This window comes from Schistocerca gregaria, chromosome 6 (genome assembly GCF_023897955.1).
Source record: "Schistocerca gregaria isolate iqSchGreg1 chromosome 6, iqSchGreg1.2, whole genome shotgun sequence".
NCBI lineage: Eukaryota > Metazoa > Arthropoda > Insecta > Orthoptera > Acrididae > Schistocerca > Schistocerca gregaria.
The window spans coordinates 49,826,524-49,849,959 of record NC_064925.1 but is presented as its reverse complement, the minus strand read 5'-3'; the positions used below and the strand labels follow the sequence as shown (position 1 = coordinate 49,849,959).

Here is a 23,436-nt window from a genome sequence, read left to right as displayed (position 1 = left end):
TGTAACCACAAAAGAATTGTGGACCCCCTGGGGGGGGGGGGGGAGAGAGAGTGTGAAGGGGTGGTAAGGGGGGAAGGTTTGGGGACAAGGAGGGATGGAGGAGGGGGTAGTGCAGCCCAGAAAGGAAAGAACTGCACTAGCTTGGGGCCCCATGCTCACCAGGCACGTATCCACAAAAGAGTTGTGGACCTCCGGGGGAGGGGGGGGGGCTGGTTGTAAGTTAATTTACTGCCCATACTCAAAACCGCTGCAGAGATTTCTTCCTCTCTGTAAGTACTAGTCACGAGTTCGGCTCTGCTGACAGCTCCCAATGCAGATGGGAAGGCCTGGGGTTTCGACTTCGGCCAGGACACCAGTGTTTCTGACACTTCATCGGAGCCATATGGCCTACCTGCACGGCAGGCCAGGATCGGCACACTTCCCGACCATACGACAACCGTCGTCGCGGTTCAGAGAGCAGAGATGAACCACAGTTATGCGAAGGGATTCAGGACCTCCTAGGCCGGCGTGTGTAAGCCACGTACGGACGAGCCACGTTCTTTGAGTGTGGAGACGCAGCGTCGACTTGCTGAGTAGCTGCTGGGCGCTCGCGCCGCACCCGGGCAAGCAGCGGCAGAGGACCGCCATAGCATCGCTGAAGGAGAGGTGTATTTGCAGCAATAAATGGTTAGAAGTCACTCTTCTTTTAATGCAGCCACTAGCGTGCACACTTCACAACCACCTCTTCCATAAGGAACCGCAAGTGGGGAACTGGGAGAGTGCCTCCAGACACCACCTTTGCCACGTCCACCTGCACTACCTTGAAGGACGCGGTCAGACAGGACATCACCGACTCGGTATCTAAAATATCGTGGCGAGAGGAAGGACAGAATAAAAAATAGGAACAACCACGAAAACCCCATTCGTGAAGCTGCTCCAGGAGAAGATACCTCCAACTAGTATCGAAGGCTTTATCGATTCCAAAAAATATACCTAGAAGATGGTGTCGGCATAGGAAGCCTGTTGCATAGCCGCCTACAGGAGGGTAACGTTGTCAAAGATGGAGTGATAGCGCCTCAACCCAGACTGAAACTGACGAAGGAGTTGCCTGGACAGTAAGTCTAGACAAAGCGGCGGTTGACCATCCGCTCCAAGGTCTTCCCATGCAGCTAAAGAGGGCAACACTACAGTAACTACCTGCAGTATGACAATTTTAATTCCTCTTTTAAAATCTGTGAAAGACCTTACATAGTCGAGCTGGGAAACTGACCTGACGCAGAATGGCATTAACGAGTCCAAGGAGAATATCTTTGTTTCATCTTGTGTGGTGCCACAGCACACTAATGGATCCTGTCATGCCAGGGGATGTCATGAGCTGCAGACAATGCAAAATCCAACTCCTACATGGAAAATGGGCAGTTATTATCTTCAGAGGTGGACTGGAAATCCAAACCAAACATTTCTATGGCGCTGGAAACCTGGACCCTGACTGTCTGTCGCAGTAACTGTGGCAAAATATGCCGCCACAGTCTGGGCATGTCTCGTGGATTGGTTTGGACAGTGTTGTTTCCCCATTATAGCAGCTATGGGGCATCTGCCCCCTCTGCTAGAAATTATTCTGATGGTCTCCCACGTAACAGAACTTTCGGTGAAGTTATTAACAGTGTTCTGGAACTGTTGTCACGACCTTTTCTTGCTCTCTCGAATAATTCGCCGACTGTTTGCTCTCGTCACCCGAAAGGCTGCAACATGCTCTGCAGTTGGCCGACACGAATCTATGCAGAGCTGGACGCCTGATCCTGACTGCAGAACGGTATTCGGCACTCTACCAAGGAACATGTAGCCTCTTCTGTTGTCCTGCGGACTGAATGGTGGAGCGATGTGGTGCATGATTTGGTAATATGATCCATCCATGCCTTGAGACTCGCATTATGCTCCGTCTGAAGCAACTAGCTATAAAGTGTCAGTCGGTTCTACCGAGCACCTGTCCCGGTGGTTTCACTCTGGGTTCCATTACAGCTGGCAGGTGAATCCATATCAGGAAGTGACCACTTTCGTGCATGTCATCGACTACTTCGCATTGAGCAGTGTGAGCAGAGCTGGAGAGAAAAGCGAGAGAGCAGTGGCAGCGAACGACCCAGTTGCTGTGCAGAAGTGAGTGCTCTTACCCACATTTAGCAAGTATGCACATGGCATGAGAAGCCTCATATTTATCTCTGGGGCAGGTAGATTGAGTTCCAAAGTACATCTACATCTACATGACTACTCTGCAATTCACATTTAAGTGCTTGGCAGAGGGTTCATCGAACCACAATCATACTATCTCTCTACTATTCCACTCCCGAACAGCGAGCGGGAAAAACGAACACCTAAACCTTTCTGTTCGAGCTCTGATTTCTCTTATTTTATTTTGATGATCATTCCTACCTATGTAGGTTGGGCTCAACAAAATATTTTCGCATTCGGAAGAGAAAGTTGGTGACTGAAATTTTCGTAAAAAGGTCTCGCCGCGACGAAAAACGTCTATGCTGTAATGACTTCCATCCCAACTCGTGTATCATATCAGCCACACTCTCTCCCCTATAACGTGATAATACAAAACGAGCTGCCCTTTTTTGCACCCTTTCGATGTCCTCCGTCAATCCCACCTGGTAAGGGTCCCACACCGCGCAGCAATATTCTAACAGAGGACGAACGAGTGTAGTGTAAGCTGTCTCTTTAGTGGACTTGTTGCATCTTCTAAGTGTCCTGCCAATGAAACGTAACCTTTGGCTTGCCTTCCCGACAATATTATCTATGTGGTCCTTCCAACTGAAGTTGTTCGTAATTTTAACACCCAGGTACTTAGTTGAATTGACAGCCTTGAGAATTGTACTATTTATGGAGTAATCGAATTCCAACGGATTTCTTTTGGAACTCATGTGGATCATTTTACACTTTTCGTTATTTAGCGTCAACTGCTACCTGACACACCATACAGCAATCTTTTCTAAATCCCTTTGCAACTGATACTGGTCTTCGGATGACCTTACTAGGCGGTAAATTACATCATCATCTGCGAACAGTCTAAGAGAACTGCTCAGATTGTCACCGAGGTCATTTATATAGATCAGGAACAGTAGGTCCCAGGACGCTTCCCTGGGGAACACCTGATATCACTTCAGTTTTACTCGATGATTTGCCGTCTATTACTACGAACTGCTACCTTCCTGACAGGAAATCACGAATCCAGTCGCACAACTGAGACGATACCCCATAGCTCCGCAGCTTGATTAGAAGTCGCTTGTGAGGAACGGTGTCAAAAGCTTTCTGGAAATCTAGAAATACGGAATCAACTTGAGATCCCCTGTCGATAGCGGCCATTACTTCGTGCGAATAAAGAGCTAGCTGTGTTGCACAAGAGTGATGTTTTCTGAAGCCATGCTGATTACGTGTCAATAGATCGTTCCCATTCGAGGTGATTCATAATGTTTGAATACAGTATATGCTCCAAAACCCTACTGCAAACCGACGTCAATGATATAGGTCTGTAGTTAAATGGATTACTCCTACTACCCTTCTTGAACACTAGTGCGACCTGCGCAATTTTTCAATTTGTAGGTACAGATCTATCGGTGAGCGAGCGGTTATATATGAGTGCTAAGTAGGGAGCTATAGAATCAGCGTAATCTGAAAGGAACCTAATCGGTATACAATCTGGACCTGAAGACTTGCCCGTATCAAGCGATTTGAGTTGCTTCGCAACCCCTAAGGTATCTACTTCTAAGAGACTCATGCTAGCAGATGTTCGTGTTTCAAATTCTGGAATATTCGATTCGTCTTCCCTGGTGAAGGAAGTTCGGAAAACTGCGTTCAATAACTCCGCTTTAGCGGCACAGTCGTCGATAACAGTACCATCGGCACCGCGCAGCGAAGGTATTGACTGCGTCTTGCCGCTTTTGTACTTTACATACGACCAGAATTTCTTCGGATTTTCTACCAAATTTCGAGACAATGTTTCGTTGTGGAACCTATTAAAGGCATCTCGCATCGAAGTACGTGCCAAATTTCGCGCGTCTGTAAATTTTTAGCCCATCTTCGGGATTTCGCGTTCTTCTGAACTTCGCATGCTTTTTCCGTTGCCTCTGCATCAGCGTTCGGACCTTTTTTGTGTACCACGTGGGATCCGTTCCATATCTTACCAATTTATGAGGTATGAATATCTCAATTGCTGTTGCTACTATATCTTTGAATTTGAGCCACATCTCGTCTACATTCGCATAGTCAGTTCGGAAGGAATGGAAATTGTCTTTTAGGAAGGCTTCTAGTGGCACTTTATCCGCTTTTTTAAATAAAATTATTTTGCGTTTGTTTCTGATGGATTTGGAAGAAATGGTATTGAGCCTAGCTACAATGACCTTGTGATCACTAATCCCTGTATCAGTCATGATGCTCTCTATCAGCTCTGGATTGTTTGTGGCTAAGAGGTCAAGTGTGTTTTCGCAACCATTTACAATTCGCGTGGGTTCGTGGACTAACTGCTCGAAATAATTTTCGGAGAAAGCATTTAGGACAATCTCGGAAGACGTTTTCTGCCTACCACCGGTTTTGAACAAGTATTTTTGCCAACATACCGAGGGTAGGTTGAAGTCCCCACCAACTGTAACCGTATGAGTGGGGTATTTATTTGTTACGAGACTCAAACTTTCTCTGAACTGTTCCGCAACTGTATCATCGGAGTCTGGGGGTCGGTAGGAGGAGCCAATTATTAACTTAATTCGGCTGTTAAGTATAACCTCCACCCATACCAATTCGCACGGAGTATCTACTTCGACTTGACTACAAGATAAACCACTACTGACAGACACAACACTCCACCACCAATTCTGCCTAATCTATCTTTCCTGAACACCGTCTGAGACTTAGTAAAAATTTCTGCAGAACTTATTTCAGGCTTTAGCCAGCTTTCTGTACCTGTGTGCATTAAAATCTCCACAGAGGATAAAAGGGCGGGGGAGTTTTGCAATAAGTTCGGTTAAGGCCTCTCCAAGTGCGTCATGTGGGAGCAAATAAATGGAATGCTGTCAATGGATGATGCACACACTGATACAGCAATTACTCGTACAGTCATACTAAGTGAGGGGGGGGGAGGCGAGTAGTGGTGGTATGTACTGACCAAACTTCTTACGCCTCCTCTAGCTCTCTTGCTACTCAGGTCGTCGTCCTTGTGGAGTACATAGCCTCTTAGCTCTGGGACGTATGGTTGATGCAAGTGTGTGTGTGTGTGTGTGTGTGTGTGTGTGTGTGTGTGTGTGTGTGTGTGTGTGTGTGTGTGTCGTGTTTGTGTGTGTGTGTGTGTGTGTGTGTGTGTGTGTGTGTGTGTGTGTGTGGTGTGGTGTGGTGGGAGAGAGAGAGAGAGAGAGAGAGAGAGAGAGAGAGAGAGAGAGAGAGAGAGAGAGAGAGAGAGAGAGAGATCTAACCTGAGATAAGAGTTCCTCCACCTGCATCCTGAGCTCCTTCAAGCCCACTGTAGGATGAGCCATTTCATCAATGTGCTTTTAATTTATCCCTATCTTTGTACTTTGGAGGTCAAGTACTTTTAGAGTCAGGGGAAGCATAGGGGCTGCCTGAATTCAGCACCTCTAACTCCATGATTTCATCTGTCAGACATGAAAGAACGACATCTGATGGCACTCGAGACAGCTTTTGGCCTGGATGCTGTGCACCTTTCCCTGCACCCTGTCCCTTCGAGGATGAGGGGGAAGGGAGCACTGAGGCACTTTGCTTTACGTACGGCTTCTTGACGCTCGGTACCTAACTGTTTGTGTTCCTTTCTGAGGCGACTGCTTGGATTGAGTTATCGTTGGTCATTTTGCCTTGGCATGTACACATTCAAGCACAGGTGCTGGTGGGTGGGTGGTTGGACAGTGGACGTCCTCTGCGTCTGTGTGTGTACCTTAGGAACAGGTTTCTGCGCCATAGGTGCATAAGAATTGGTAAAGATGGGATGCTTCGTCGCCTTATATTTTTTTGGCTTCAGCTTAAGAGATCCGTTTGGTGACTTATCCTGAATTTCGTTCACCTGAGAGAGCAGGGCAGCCTCGCCTCCAGAGTGGGCGGCTCCCAAAATAACTAACCCAGACCCAGTCCTAGTTGCATCGAGTGCCTCTGCACCTTCCTACAGGTCGCTTCAGCCATCCAATTCAGCATTGTGGGACCAAACGCTGGCATTAGTAGCACTGCATAAAGTTAGATACATAGGGCCTAACCCTAAGCAGAGAGAACCACCCGTGGTGTGGTCGAACAATGTTGGAGAATTAAAGGTCACAATGAAGGTTTTGAGGGATTATTCATATCCTGACGATCCGAGCTGTCAAGCCAAGACCCCATTCCCACAACACACAACATTACACTGTCACGCCATACAGTGATCACTGAAGCATGCCCAGAGCTCTACAGTGAAAGGGTACTGGCGGCGCTTACCAGTCCCAGGTCAGAAACTAATGCTGAGCCCCTGAGGGCATCTGACACTGGATTTGGCTACAGATCCCATACTCACTGGCAATAGTGGTATCAATCTAACGAGTGTACTTCGTTTTGCTGGACATTTCCTCAAGATTCTTCCAATGAATCTCAGTGAGGCAACATCCTTACTCATGATTGATTATAGTTGGCTACTCCACTTCAAACTGCTTTTTACATCTACTCTTTGATACTTTATGTAAATAACTGCTTGCTGTGACTGCTGTGCAATCGTCAAATCTTACTATAAAGGGTCTTTCGACTGGGTATATGGGGGTGGGTGGGGGGTGGGGGGACGACACGACAACTGAGAGTGGCTCTAAAGCGCTTTTCGAAGTGATGGATAAATGCAGTAAAAGTGGGCAGGCTAAGGGGCCGTCGGTCCCTTAATCCTGTGTGTGTAAATCCGGGAATACTTTATGAAGAGGAAAGAGAAAAAACCACGGTGGGTTATCAGACAGTTAATAAAAGAGAACGAGTACAGGCGAGATAGGGGTTAAAGGGTGAAGGTGGGAGATGGCTGCCCTGCCTTGAAAGCAGCTGGGGGCATGTTAAGCGACCAGAAGGGACACCCTCTGCTTCTGACCAATGCTTTCACACTCTCCATTATAAGAAAACTAGCTACACAGAAAACAAAATATCAGAAAAGAACAATTACGAGACTATCAACGAACGATTATTTGACCAGAAAAATAGTTTTGGACGTTGTCTGGAACTTGCAATTGGCAATAAAACAAGATAAAAAGGATAAAACAGACATTTACTGGGTTCTAGAAATGTACATGTTCGCAAGTACATATTTTATCAAGCAAATAAATGTGTGTTCGGATGGTTTTTCCTAATCCTTCAGTTCTCAGGAGGGTAATGAATTTTACCACACTTTGAGAAGAACTGACCCAATGAATTCTGTTTGGTCATTAATAAACTTATTGCTTGCTCCTACGTTTCGTCACTATATCCCGCCTTTTTCGTAAAAACTGTTCCTCGTAACCTCACTGAACAGCAGATTGCTCACGCTACACCCAGTTATGGCAGTGACATGTAAACCATATGACCACTCGAGACTGAGGAGTTTCAGTACAGCAACAGAACGTCAGGGGGCACTGCCGTAGACATATGTCGAGTTGTCAACTAAGATAGGACGGTCGTCCACACCACAAGGCGCTGAAGCCTGCACTCTGTGCCACAGTGACGTCAGATTTACAAAACACTTACCAGCCTGAGGATCAGCAGCTGCAGCAGGCAGCGCGTCCAGTTCCATGCTGCATTCCTGGGGAGGAGAAAGCAACCATTAGACTCGCCACTCGCCAAGTGCGGGGGGAGGGGGGAGGGGGAGGGTGGAGGGAGAGTGGGGCGGTATGGGGAGGGTGTTGGAGGCGTGGCGAGGAAACCATAAAAATTACACTTCCAGCGTCAGTCCCGTTTATTTCCCATCCTTCAGTCGCAAGATTCATTGGCACCAGTGGTGCCTCTTACATATCTGATGGCAGCTTGCTGACGAAATGCATTCTGCCAATCAGTGTCGAACATAAACGTGACTTAGTTGAAAGTGTTAAAAATTTAATAATTTTAGATCGCAACCAATTACACGACATGGACATTCCTAAGCAAAGGTAATAATTCCTCCAGTACGTTTTATTATGAATTTGAAAATGTTGGGACTGTATTTAAATATGAAGGAATACAGTGAAATCAGGGCACTTAAAGCAGCAATGTTGGAGAAATTAACTGAACTCTCCGTTTTATTTGTGCAAATGACACTACTTCAGCGAGAACCGCTCAGCCATACTACGAGTTAGTGGAGGTGCATGCAGTCTGGACATTGCGACGGAACTGACATGCGAGGCCAATGTTACTGCACCTAAGGCTATACAGCACAGCACGGTCAAGTCAGGTCTTCGCTAAGATTTGAGCAGAATAAATTAAGTTTAAAGAATAACTGCTATCCACAGTGAAAGATAGAAAATGTCATGAGCTTAACTAAAAGCTGGTAAACTATTTCACATAATTGAATTATTAGAATTCTATTTCTAAACACTTCTCTATGTTCCACTTGCAATAACAAACAAAAATATTTGAAAATGGTAATTTAAAAATATTAAATCTGGGTGGTAGTGGCTCCATATCTGTTATCATGACTTCTGTGTCGTGATTTAATTAACTCCTAATTGCAGTTTAGTACCTGATTTCTGTTATGTGCTCAAATGTGTAATACTACAAGTACATTGATTACTTGATTGAGGGTTAAGGGACTAAACACCAAGGACCCCGTACCTCGAATTAGTGACATATGTGATATATGTATACCGACGAAAGTCCGCAGGAGCAGCAAGACCGATGCATTGAAAGCCATACTTACGCCAAAACTGAGAAAAATGTATGGAGAAGTGAATGGATCAGCCTGGCACGTAGGTCTGAGCAGATGAGAGGTCTCCCACCTTACATCCAACCTCTGATAGCCTAATGAAGTACGAGTAAGACCGTTACAGAGCAAAGTACCCTTATTAGCCACCAACTAAGAAAAGTGAAATATGAAAGGCCAAAGGTACGATGGAAGTCCGTTCGGCCGCCAACAAAAAAAGACAAGGAGAGAAATAGGTAGGGCAGCAGGTGGGCGTCCCCAGGGCTGTGCATGCGGTGGGGGAGTCGCACCCACAGCTGTGACACCCGTGCTCCTCTGTAGTCAAGGCGTGAAAGAGCATCCGCTATTCAACCAGTGCTGCCCCTAAAATAAAAATTATGTTGTGGCATGGGGCAGAAAAGGGATAAAACACATCTAAAAGCAATTAAAACCTCATATGAGAGGGATGAAAGTGTGAGCTACTCATGGAGGCACGTCATGAGTTGCCTAGACCAGCATGCAGCGGGAAGGCTCCAACACCAACCACCTCCACCCCTACAGCCAAAGGCAGCTTTTAACATTTTATGTGAAAACAAACTTCCTCAGAGAAAAGAACTATCTCAACCATCCTTTAATCGTTTGTTAATATCTGGCATGATATGGTTCAAAACAGGATCCAAACTTCTGTTCTTCGAATGGAAAGGGAAAGCGTTTTTGGCTTGTCTTTGTAATGGTTGTTCTCTAAGCTAATTATTTAAACCTTTAAGGAAATAAGAGCGTTAGTGACTAGGGATGATATTTTTGTCTGATCACTTTAGTCAAGTCTAGTTTGGCTGAGGAAATAACAGTACAACCACTTAAACCATTCGTTATCGAGCACTCAATAAATAGCAGCAGTAAAAATTTTTCTGAACTTGCTGCGCTTACCACCGCAACATTAACAATGCCTAATTCCTCATTTGTGCAGCTGCAAGGATAACAGGCAGTAACTGGCCCTAGACAAATCACTGAAAAATCAGTGTGTGTAGTGAGTTTTCTTTCGTAATAGTTACAAGTGTGAAACCTCATTTCTCTGAGTATTGTAGAGAACGGAATGGAAATCTTCAACCAAGAAGAAATTGTAATGGAAGAGAAGTTTTTTAAAGGTTCATTTAAATTTTACATAATTCATATTTGTTAACAGTTTAATCTCTTGACAAACATCGACTAACGGTAACACTATGCATCAGGGACTGGAGAACTACCTTAGAGGTGTCTAGTTATTTCTCTTTTTGAAGTATTTACGTAAGGTGGGGGACTGTTTACTTCAGAAAAGTGTCACTTCGCAACTAATGTAGTGCAAAGGGATCTCCTGGTTGACTTCCATTAAAAATAGCGTCAGATCCCTTAACCAACACATTTTCACAGACATGAAGTGTTTGTTTATATCTGCGAACTGTAGAAGTCATCCTTGCTGTGCTTTCGGAATGGAAGTGTGCTGTCTCTTGTTACTTAGCATTTTTAGGACTGGTTCCTTTAGGGGGAACTATTTTTGTCACTCGTCCCAGACCGAATTACTAAGATTGATCTAATTTTATTCATTCATATTGGCTAATTGATATGTTTCTGATTAAAAGGACCGAACTGGGAAGTTATCGGCCCCTGCCTGCCTGGAACAGGCAAGGCAAAGAGGGGCTTCGCGTGCGAAACCCAAGGAAAGGAATGCGAAGATCTACCGAAGGCCAACAAAGCGTGGGGGAAGTAAGAAGAAAAGACAGGAGGAGGAAAGGCATGCAAGGTGCTCTGTAAAGAGAGCAGCTGCAGGGGGCCCCAAAGGCAGAAACTGCAATGGGGACGTAAACAGGGAAACAATGAAAGAATGTCAAATGCAACAACATGCGATCAAAAGAGCAGATGGGATGAGGGCTGGGGTGGGCAACCAAATCCGGAGATTTGCTCATTTGGAACAGATGGCACCAACGCCTCTGCTGCAAACCCGCAAATGGGCCAAGAGTGCTGAGGCATCCTCCCACAGGGAGTGGTAAAATCCCCCTTTACAAATAAACCATGAAACTAGGCCAGCCACTAGGCAGCATCCACTGACAAGGGATGGTGAGTCAGGGAGATTAAGAGTCCATTGCAGAATGACTGGGCTATGACAACCCAGCAAAATGTGCACCACGACCAAACGAGCACCACAAGGAGAGGGGGGGGGGGGCAGATTTTCACAACAGGAGACAATGAGTTAGCCGACTGAACATCTGATTATTGGATAACTATCTCAAGAGCCAGTAACTAACTTGGCAAACCTGTTAGTAAGTTCATTCCCTGGCATCCCAATGTGAACAGCAGTCCAGAGACTGCTGAGCACCCATATTGTTTGAGGACAAAGGGAATCCTGAGCAGTCTGGACCAATGGGTGGTGAGGGTAACACTGGTCAGGAGACTAACCTGACAGAGGAATTTCTACAGACTAGGAAGGACTCGTTATAGCCATAATGGATATGCTCAAAAGTAAGAGAGATTGCTACCAATTCAGCATTGGAAACACTGCAGCCATCCAGCGAGGAGGGGAGTTCATTACATTCCACATGAATGTAAGCAACATCAGCGTGATCAGCAAGTAGAGCCACAAATTTAGACTACTTGTGAACCCTGAAACATGCCGAAAATGGAGAATTGGCGGCAGAAGGCCTCAGAATAAGCATAATCTTTCATTCCTCGTGACAGATCAAGACAGGTCCGAGGACGAGTGATGCACCACGGAGGATCATGTGAGAAGTCTCACAAGAGGTAGTAAGGGAAGACCTTAGAAAAAAGGAATCAGACGCACTTTGCGATCGTCGCCCCAAAAATGGTTCACCATTGTGGGACGTGGATCTCCCTATCTGGAAAGAGGAGGTAATTTAAATTCTCCAGGGAGCAGTGGATGCCTAACACAACCGATGAACTGTTACTGCCACAGAACCTCCAAGAGTGGATACCCTGCCTCCACTGAGGGGATGATCATGGCTAGTCCAAAAGGCGTCAGTTGCCAGTTGTACCACGCGGTAATGTGTTGAGTTATCTGTAATGTATAAGGTTATGCGAGACTCCCATAATCTAGATGGGACACGACCAATGCTCACATGGAGGACCTCCCCAAACTTGTGATCTCCTTTACAATCCATAGTTTCTTCAGCAAAGTCGCACTGAGGTGCGACGAACATTTCTGGTTAAATGAAAATGGGGAAGCCATGACAACTGGGCATCAAAGGCCTATCCCCAAAAAACATTAGAGTCCACTACATTGAGGGAATGGTCACGAAGGTCGAGATACTGATGGCAATGGACTGTATCGTGACGACAAACACGTAACGCAGGTCTTTGAAGCCGAACAATTGAATCCATGAGAGAGCACAAGATTGCCCTTCGTATATTGCTCCCTGCAATCTATTCGCCAATGCTCACAGGTGAAAAAATAAATACAAAAAATCAGCATACAAAAGGGGGGGCATTAGGCACCACAGCCTGCACCAGGCCATTCAAAATCATCAAAAAGAGAGGGACACAAAGCAGAACACTGCAGAATCCAATTCTCGAGCAGGTGACTTGTGTTATGGGAGGCACCGACACGTACCTGGAATGCGCGACACGAAAGTTTTTGAGCAGGTCGCAGATGCCCCATAATATAAAATAGCAAGGATATGGTAGAGCTATGTGATATCTTAAGCTTTATGCAGATCGAAGGAGATCTCAAAACGGCATTGACGCCAGGCAAAAGCCATTGAGGCAGACTAAACTATGTGCAGTAGAATGGTCTCAACAAACCACTGTGTGCTGAAACAAAAATGTCCCAGGATTCAAGAATCCAATATCGACTTCGTCTCATGTGTTCAAGTAACCAAGACATTGGTAAAATGATCAGATGATTTATTTCCATCTTAAGAGGCGATTTATCATTTTGAAAAACTGGAATAATTTTCGCCATTGGGAAGGGAATTACCTTCACTCCAGACAGAAAGGGCAAGTATATGAAATTGGCCAGCTCCAGTTAAGTTTTTAAACATTTCACTGTCCACCCAGTCTCTACCAGCAGCCGAATTGTGATCGAGAGCAAAGGCAATAGCCAATTCCTACTCTGACAGGGCGTTATAAGGCTCCATGGGGCATGGAACTAAAGATAAAGGAAGTTGTGTCAGATAGTGCTGGGTCACCTGTTGGAGGACAACAGCCAAAATTACGCCTGATCTTTGCCCATACCTGCGAAGAGTATACAGCGTTCTAGCAGTGACACATCGATTCCAACAAATCCGTTTCTGGCGTTTAAGAAGACAATGAGCCCAGGCACAAAACCATCTAAAGCAGTCCACCAAGGGACAGTTTTCTACCAGGAAAAACCCCAGGAAGACAATCGCAGAAGCACCTGCCAATAGGTTGGCGTCCGTCGAACTGTATGGACTTTTCAATGACTTAATCTGGCGGAACGTTTGGGATGGCTGCCGAGGAGAAAGCATCCAAATATGCGTTAATAATGGGCCGTCCTCGAGGGCATCCAGACAAGTGATACTGAAGGAAGGATATGATAATCGAAAAACTAACCCTGTCACATAAGTCGTCATGAATTTCAAATTGAATGGAGGTGCGGAATCCACTGCTACAACTGATGAGATCAATGGCTAAGAAAGTGCCATCTGCCATACAAGTATGGGGGCCTCCAGTGTCGAGAAGGCAGAGATCAAGCCCTGCCAGCACATCTTCAACGATCTCGTCTCATTAAGTGGTCCCAGTACCACTCCACAGAAGGTTATGGACATTAGAATCTCCAGAGACAAGGAAGGGAAAGGGAGCTGTTGAACAATAAGAGCAGGAAGTGTAAGACCAGAGTAGGTGAAGGTAAAGATTGCACATCGTTACCACAGGGAAAATAATGGCCAATGCTATCAGCACAGTATGAAGAGAAATCGAAAACTATGTCCATGCAGAACATACAGACGCCACCAGAGGCTCACAATGGGCCGACCCAGTTTCAGCAGGCTTGAAGTCACAGAGTACGTGAGTGAGTACCCACAAAACAATTCCTGCAACAAGATATAAGCTACAAGTTAGAGAGAGAAAGGTGCCAACAGTAACATTGCAGTTCCTTTGGAGGTGAGTAGTACAAAGAGAGAGAGAGAGAAGCTGTGGTCAGCAAAAGAGCACATCACAGCAACATCAGGATCCAAAAGTACGAGTGGCCATGAGGCCCATAGAGCATGGGTCCCACATGTGACTGAACAACAGGCTTCTCGTTCTAACGACACCGAGGGGGCGTTACTAGAGGCAGTCTCATCCTCAGCAATTGCCCAAGGAGGGGGTTTCTTCTACAACCAAGGAGAAGCAGTAGTTCCATGAGGGAAGCTAAATTTAACTGGCACAGGGGAGGAAAGGGAAGAGGGACAGTACGGAGGTAAGAAGGAAGGAGGGGCAGACAACAGAAGCAGAACTAGACAAATACCACGTGGAGATCGTCGAATTTCTGCAAGGTCTCAGACTGGGATAGAGTTTTGAATTCCTGAATCTTCCTTTCCTTTTTTAAGACAAGGCAATCCGGCAAGCTAGGAGAATGTGGGGCAGAACAGCTCAGGCACTTTGGTGGTTGGCTGCCAGGACTCCTAACATGGATTTGCCTCCCACTGTGGAGACATGTGACCCAAATGGCGACATTTTACCAATATGGAGACACTGGAAACATGGAAGGTGGGATATAGGGTTTCTCGTCACTATCTTATTTTTTCCAGCAGAGTATCTGCAAAAGCGAGGATGAAAGTGATGGATGGTATCAATGCAGTTGTCCTTTGGACCTCTCTCGACTTGCCTGACTAAATTAACGCCATGCCGTTCCTCGTTATTCTCGATTTTCTCGTCAAATTGAAGACCTTCCCTTTGAAAATAAAGCCCTGGGCCATATTTAAGGACTAACGGAGAGTCATCACCAAAATGTCTCTTAAGTGCTTGCAAGCACAAAGGGAAAACGATTGATTGGCAGAAGACAAGTATTCTGTCAATCAGTGAAGGCTGAGGAAACGAAAGTAGGAAGAGAGAGAAGATCGTTCCACAGACGAGTTGCCAGAAATAGGAGCACAGCATCCATCCCAGTGCCACCTATTCCGATCTGGAGCTCGCCCTGTGGGGGCCAACCAGCCACGTTGAGGCTGCCCAGCATGAAAGCCATTGCTGGGAGTTCCGATGCCGCAGGAAGGTGAGCATCCACTCCTAGACATACACGAGGCAGTGACAGCTTAAGTACTAAAAGTGTCATCCATGTGGTGCCAGGGGACTCGGCAACATGGGTAGGTAACAGCCCTACCACGTGGACTGGCTACAAAAACAGATGACGTAGCAGGGGGGAGGGAGCTAAAGTAGGGAAGGAAGGGGGGAAGCAGGTGGAAGAAGCAACTCCTGAGAAGGTAGGGGGCGAGTTCCCCAAATGGCTAATACTACGGAAGCAATTTACAAAGGGAGGTCAAGTCCCAAGGAAGACCAGAGAAAGCCGAGAAACAAAAGGAGAATGGAAAGACAAGATTGAAAAGGAATTGCAAAACCCAGGGAAAGCTGGATTTTTATAAAGGGAAGTACGGAGGGAGAAAGAGGGGCACAGGAGGGGGTGGATATGGGGAAGAGAATGCAGTCTGGGAGAGAAGAATGTCTGCAATAGCTCAGGGTCCCATGTGTACTCACAAAGGAATTGGGCTTCCTAGGAGAATCTACTCCATGTTAACTCAGTCCGAGGTCGCGTACATTCTACGGATGTGATTTTGTTTGGACGCAGTATAGGGCGCTAGCCCTTTGTATCCCTAAATGCTAGGAGTATCTAGAAGCAATAGAACGCACTAGACCCACAGTCTGCAGATTCAGTGCACTTGTGCTCTGCTACACCAGGGAGTGCCCACCTGGTCTTGCCAACACGTCCCAGTCTTGATGGGGTAATGTGGTCGGCACTTACCTATTCCCTTTCCCTAGTAGTTCTGTGTCTGATTTGTGGAATCTATTAAATTTATAGGCGGCCACTACACTCACTCGCTGATTCAGATGGGGAACTATTTGTCCTTATATCAATTTCCGCATTAGCTGATAGGCTTATTACAGTAAGCTCCGTTTTTTCACCATCTAAGATGCCTGGATGGTCACGTAAATGCACTTTTACATTTCGAAATTCCAAATTTGAAGCTATGAAAGTGTTCCTTAACATCTCTTTCCAGTTGCAATTTTCGTTTCAACCAATGTCTGTGGAAGAAACTAAAAAGGGATTAACGAAGGAATGTAGGTAGAGGGGAGAAGAAGTCAGATTGTATTTCCTCATCTGTGCTGCAGAGAAACGTTTTCCACTGAACGGCGTTTAAGTGTGGAAGGCAAATGGAGAAAAGGTGTAATACACAGACTGCATGATCAGTGGATGGAAAATTGTTATATCCCCTAATGTGGAATGTTTTAACGCATTACTGGCCATTGTCCCTTTTTTGGGACGCGTATATTTTACTTATTTCTACGTAATCAATGGAGATTTTAGCCTTTATTGTTGCTCCTGTAGGTTCAACTAACTGCTATAACGCCTGTAAATAAAAAATAACTTAATTCTAAGTACTTCACGACAGGAAAACTATAAACTTGCCGATTTTTGTTCTCGCACTTGGCAGCACTGTATGTCTGCTGGTAGTTCCTAGACGACAATGAGCTGTGATTTAGTTGTCTGAGCGTGTTTATTATGAACATATGGATGTCCATGTAAGATTAAGTATACTTCAGATTTTTTCAAGTAAGTGCAATATCGATGTATTTGATGCGTCCCAGTAATGGGACAATGGCATGGTACACTATCATTTATTGTTCATGTGCCCTGTTCTTGTATACACGTATTATGCAGAGAAGAATTGCATTTTACGTTCTTTATATCTGCTTTTTTTCATATTCTATTAGAATTTTACGATTCCAACAGGATAAACCCTGCCGAATGGAATTACACTTTAAGAAATTCTAGCAGAACTAGAGAACCATCAAGAGTGTGACGATGATGACGTAGAATTGACGATTATTCCACATGATGCAGATGTAGTAACAGATGAAGACTGACTAAAATCTACTGAACAGTGAGTGTTGTACAAGATGTAGCCGGTACTTTAGACCTCATAACCAGCCGAAATAAAGCTAATGCTACAGTTGTACCTCCAGAAGCCAAAAGAAAAGCGTTAGGAGATGGAGCAGAAAGTGGTACGTTATCTACAAAAAATGTAAATTTAAGTGGTATAAATGTCAACCAACATACACGAAGACCAGTGAACCAAGGAAGAACAACGAACATTATGTTGCGGAATGTCTAGCAAATAAGACAGTGCCCCAGGTGTTTGACTATTTTTTTCTGAGAAACTAATGGATACTATTATTGAACAAAACGAAATTTATGCTTGCCAACATAAAAAATTTTCTGCTAACCAAAGAAGAACTAAAATTATTTATTGGCATACTACTTCTGAGTGGTCACCTTAAGTTTCCCCATGAGAATATGTACTGGGAACAGGCTCCTGGTGTCAGTTCCTTTAGTCTTCAACTACATGTCAAGAAATAGGTTTCGGGAAATAAAGAGATTAATTCATCTCAATAACTCCCAAATAGACAAACGACAAGATGTACAAACTGAGGTTGTACTTTGAAATACTGAAAAAGGAATTTGGTAAATTTTGCGTATTTCATTCAGAACTCTTAATTGATGAAATCATGGTACGTTTTTATGGCAAACATTCAGCTAAAATGTTTCCGAGGGCAAAGCCTATCAAATTTGGATATAAAATTTAGTGTCTTACAAGTTCGAATGGCTTTCATTATAATTTTTCGCCATACTGTGGTAAGACTGACAACAAACAGGAGCCTTTAGGTGCAAGGGTAATAAATGAACTAACCAGCACGATTCCAGAATCAGAGTATCCGAAATATAAGCTTTTCTTTAACAACTTTTCCACCAGCGTTGACACACTGATCACACTCGGAGAGAGTAAAATGAAAGCTACGGGAACAATAAGAGATTCGAACTAATGCATGTCCTTTGATTGACTCGAAACGAATGGCAAAAGAAAATCAACGAGGATTCTATGACTACATGTTTGACAAAGAGAACGAAGTTCTGGTTGTGTAATGGAGCGACAAACCAGTATGTGTAGCGACAAATTACAAAACTATTACTCCTCTCAGTTCTACTAAAAGATACTCACGGACAAAGAAAAAGGAAATATGTTACAATGCCACATCTCATTGAAGAATGCAATGCCCATATGGGTGGCGTAGATCTGCTGGACAAGAAGATGTCACTTTATAGGCCGAGGATAAGGTAAAAGAAATGGTGGTGTCCATTATTCACACAGATGATAGATATCTACACAGATGATAGATATCTGCGTAGTAAACACACGGTATGCATACCAAATTGCTGACTAATGAGAAGCTCTCACTTTTGGTTGTCCGACGGAGAATATTGATGTTTTACCTATCAAAGAAAACAGGATCAGTACCAAAACGCAGAGGACCACAAGGAAGCAAATTGATGGGAGGACGGATGAGCACAGATGTACGACCAGATCCAGGAAATCATTTCATTGTGCCAAGTAAAACACAGAAGAGATGTCCTTACTGCAAGGAAAGAACGACAAAAATTTGTGAAAGGTGCAATGTTGGTGTACACGACATGTGGTTTGCTTCATTTAATACTGAATAGACATACAATAATATTAAAACATTTATTGTGTCTGTTGTTTATTACAATATTATGCATGGAGAATAAGGTTGCGAATTTGGATAGCGCATTTGTCCAATGTTCCACAAATGGGACGGTCTGTAGTTTTTGTTCTAATAAACTACAAATTTTCAAAACAACTTTTTATTCAGTTAATCACTCAATGTAACGTATTTATCTATAAAAGTTTGCAAAAAATGATCGGATAGATTTTTGGCCAGTAATCGGTTAATAGATCGGCACAGGACAACAACGCTATGTTATTCTGGTAAATAAGCTGAAAGAGGAAGCAGTAAATACCGTATCCGAAATCCGAAGGGATTCCATTGGCTCGCTCTTAAAAAAGAGCAAACAACTTCTTGAAAGGTTGCTAGACATTAAAGCAAGTAAAACAGTCATCAATTTGAAGAGTATTTTCCGTACAAGAGTGCTTTACTATGCGAAGTCCGTTTTGCAAGTGTAACACCGTTTATTTCCTCCAGTCTTTGACCTGACTGATCCCGCCCCTTGCTGAGGGAACTTACAGTCTGACATACTGTGGTGCTATTCCGAATTTTTTACGCTAACAGACATTTCCAGAAGTGATAACTGACCAAATTCATAGGATTATCCAGTGACTGAACACACTACTTTTCGATTTGTAGTCTGCCACGGCACAACAGAACCACGCTGTTATACATCATGTCTAACGACGCCGAAGACGTAAGAAGAACCTACGAAAGATGAGCGAAGGTATTAAAATTTATACAATTGGACAAAACATTTCTTCATTCACTTTTAGAAAGATGATAAACTGCGTTTATACACTCCCATATAGGATGCCAGTAGCCAGTTCTAAGCCTGTGTAAAATGCGGAGGAATACTACAATGAAACGGTCGAAAGAGCCAATATCGCAGCTTTGATGGTATGACGATCCGTCGACATAATATTTGTGGATGTCACGGGTATGAGAGTCCATGCCAGCCACCTACTCCTGCACTGATGTTCCCCAGGCTACGGCCGCATTCTGATCTGAAAGACCCCGGCTGTGGGCTCCCAGCTTTGAGTGAGCTTTTTACGTTTCTGCTAGGACCATCTGCTGCCTTTCGCATATGACAGTTTAAGCTGTTCCGACGTTAGTGTTCTTTCGAATAAAAACCTTCCACTAACTGGTATGTCTTTTTCGTACTGTAAGGAGCGTTTATTAAGCACTATTTTTTTTTCTTTCAGAAAGTACATATATCATTCTGTTACGTGTTCGAGGAATTTGTAATAAGGCTCCGATGTTTCACTCCAAGCTGTTCTGTAAAATTACGCTACGAACGATGGTATTGTTTGAATGTTTTGATTTCCAAAAGATGAAAACATTTGCATTAAGTAGTTGCACCGGATATACATGTTTGCTTTGTTACACACAAGTAAACGGCCACCATTAGCTTAATTGACCAAGTTTCAGGAATTTTTCTAGGCCGAAGAGGGGTAAATGTCAGGTAGATCGTCTGCACAGCGTATACCAGCTCTATACAAAAATGAGTGCAGCCAGTTACCACGTATCACTCTTGCAGGTGTTAAGCGCATTTAACTAAGATCTGCGTTCTTTCGCAACTTCTGTGCAATACCTGACAGTTCATTAGCAATGCACGATGAATGAATGTATTAGCCATCGTTATGGGTAGGACAATACAAACATCCATTGTACAGACATCCAAGAAATTTTGCGTCACCCCGGTTGTCAGAATTTCTGTAGATAGACGCTGACTGCATATTCTATTAGACAATCCCTTTGACGGCTCAAAGATTTCACTAAACTTGCCCAAAGATGTAAACAACCATGCATGAGCAGCGTCTACTAGACGGAGGAGGGTCCGACAGGCGATCAGTTCCAGTCATTCCACCAGGAAGGAGGTACACAGCTAGTGTTGTCTGCAGTTCAACCAGGCCTAGACAGTCAACACAGCGGTTCGATCGCGTCCACATTGTTATTTGTGCCACGAACGGCTCTTAACAAGAAGTGTTTGGGCGTCTCTGAGTGAACCAAAGCGATGTTATTCGGACACGGAGCTACAGAGAGACAGGAACTGTATGACTTCCCTCGCTCAGGCTGCCGTAGAGCTACTACTGCAGTGGATGTCTGCTACCTACGGATTATGGCTCGGAGGAACCCTGACAGCAACGCCACCATGTTGAATGCTTTTCGTGCAGCCACAGGACGTCGTGTTAGACTCTCACTATGCGCAATAGACTGCATGATGCGAAACTTTACTCCCGACGTCCATGGTGAGATCCATCTTTGCAACCACGACTCCATGCAGCGTGGTACAGATTGGCCCAACAACATGCCGAGTGGATTGGCATCACACATTTTCTTCAATGAGTGTCTCATATGCCTTCAACTAGAGTATCATCAGAGACGTGTTTAGGGACAACCTGGTCAGGCTGAACGCCTTAGACACGCTGTCCAGCGAGTGCAGCAAGGTGGAGGTTCGCTGCTGTTTTGGGGTAGCATTATGTGGGGATGACGGGCGCCGCTAGTGGTCATGGAAGGCACCGTAACGGCTGTACGATACATATAGTGCAGCCAAATCGGCAGTATTTTGGCGAGGCAGTCGTCTTCATGGACGACAATTCACGCCCCCATCGTGCACATCTTCTGAATGAGTTCCTTCAGGATAATCACTCTACTAGAGTGACCAGCATGTTCCACAGACGTGAACCCTACCGAACATGCCTGGGACAGATTGTAGACAATGTCCAGTACGTAACCTAGCTAAAATTATTTCCGCACAGCGGGAGGGTCGAGAGGTGGTCGTCCAAGCTGCTGGGAGAGGCTCAATAACCCAGAGAATGTTCCCATGAAGGGAGTACCAGTGGTGATGCCAAAGTGACACCATCTGCTGACAGATAGCAACACAGGTCATCTGACGGATTTCAAGAACTAGTGGGCTGAGATACGAGAACTACAGCCTTGGTAGCAGCGGCAGCAGCCCCGTTTCGTATCAGATCGACATGACCAGGTACCCACTTACACATCACAGTGGCTCCATCGAGAGTGAGCAAGTGACAGTTTTCCTCGACCCGCTGCCCTAAGGGATGGGCGGTGTATAGTGAAGGAGTCTGAAGGAGGCCGAGTCAGAGCAGATGACGCAATTGAAAAGCCTGTGTCACCCGAAGTACTGCATGGCCTCACAGGACAAAGAGCTCTGCTTTAAGTACTGAGCAGTATACAGGAAGCCGACACCGAAAGCCTGCGATCCCATTGACGAAGGCACACCCTACACCACGGTCAGAGACATCAGTGTACACGAAGATGCTACGTGAAGTACCGTGCTAAGGCCGTGAAGCTGAAGCCGACAGAGAGAGGCTGGAGTAGTGTCCTTAGTAAGAGAATGAAGGCTGAGGTTAACAGGCCACTGCACGAAGCCAAGGCGGTGAAGGGTTTACATCCACTGGGAAAACTGCAGGTAGCATGAAGTTAAGTTGCGAGACAGAGACAGAAGCGAACTCCAGGAGGTAACAGAAGAGGGACACACCAAATACTTGTGATGAAACGATTTATCGAAGGAGGCAGCTTATGACTGGTAGCCACGCATGCAGACAAACAGCATACATATTTACTGAGAAGAAAGTCACAGCATTAGGATAGAGGGAGTTCGGCAGCTTCTGCATACAAACACTCAAGTGGGCTAGTGTGAAAGGCACCATGCGCCAAATAGATGACCCGATGGCGGATTGTACTGAGACTAAGTGGAATGGATGGTCAGATGGATCAACCGAACCCATAGCCTAGTTTCGAATGGACATGGAACTGGTGCAAACTGAGGAGGATAGTTCGATCTGCTCCCTATGACATACCACTGAGGACACACCCAAAATTGTTGGACACATACAGTGGGCTGCCAGGTAAGATAGGTTGGAAGACCGAGGAAGTTTCCTGTTTAGCAACATCCCAGGTATTTTGTGATTTCAATGAATGGAAGAGCAACAGGACGAAAGCAAAGACGTTGGACGAAAGCAAAGACGTTGGACGAAAGCAAAGACGTTGGACGAAAGCAAAGACGTTGGACGAAAGCAAAGACGTTGGACGAAAGCAAAGACGTTGGACGAAAGCAAAGACGTTGGACGAAAGCAAAGACGTTGGACGAAAGCAAAGACGTTGGACGAAAGCAAAGACGTTGGACGAAAGCAAAGACGTTGGACGAAAGCAAAGACGTTGGACGAAAGCAAAGACGTTGGACGAAAGCAAAGACGTTGGACGAAAGCAAAGACGTTGGACGAAAGCAAAGACGTTGGACGAAAGCAAAGACGTTGGACGAAAGCAAAGACGTTGGACGAAAGCAAAGACGTTGGACGAAAGCAAAGACGTTGGACGAAAGCAAAGACGTTGGACGAAAGCAAAGACGTTGGACGAAAGCAAAGACGTTGGACGAAAGCAAAGACGTTGGACGAAAGCAAAGACGTTGGACGAAAGCAAAGACGTTGGACGAAAGCAAAGACGTTGGACGAAAGCAAAGACGTTGGACGAAAGCAAAGACGTTGGACGAAAGCAAAGACGTTGGACGAAAGCAAAGACGTTGGACGAAAGCAAAGACGTTGGACGAAAGCAAAGACGTTGGACGAAAGCAAAGACGTTGGACGAAAGCAAAGACGTTGGACGAAAGCAAAGACGTTGGACGAAAGCAAAGACGTTGGACGAAAGCAAAGACGTTGGACGAAAGCAAAGACGTTGGACGAAAGCAAAGACGTTGGACGAAAGCAAAGACGTTGGACGAAAGCAAAGACGTTGGACGAAAGCAAAGACGTTGGACGAAAGCAAAGACGTTGGACGAAAGCAAAGACGTTGGACGAAAGCAAAGACGTTGGACGAAAACAATTACGTAACCAGAAATTCATACAAACGCTTTTGTCAGTGGACAAAGG

At 45.0% G+C, this 23,436-nt stretch overlaps 1 protein-coding gene across 1 annotated transcript in view; it reads right to left on the bottom strand.

Moving 5' to 3' along the window:
- LOC126278390 (myristoylated alanine-rich C-kinase substrate-like) overlaps positions 1 to 23,436 on the bottom strand; it is a 119,899-nt gene that overhangs the window by 58,434 nt on the left and 38,029 nt on the right. Inside the window, exon 4 of the mRNA XM_049978488.1 lies at positions 7,696 to 7,750. Within this exon, the coding sequence (XP_049834445.1) occupies positions 7,696 to 7,750 (55 nt within the window). The remainder of the gene's footprint in view (positions 1 to 7,695; positions 7,751 to 23,436) is intronic.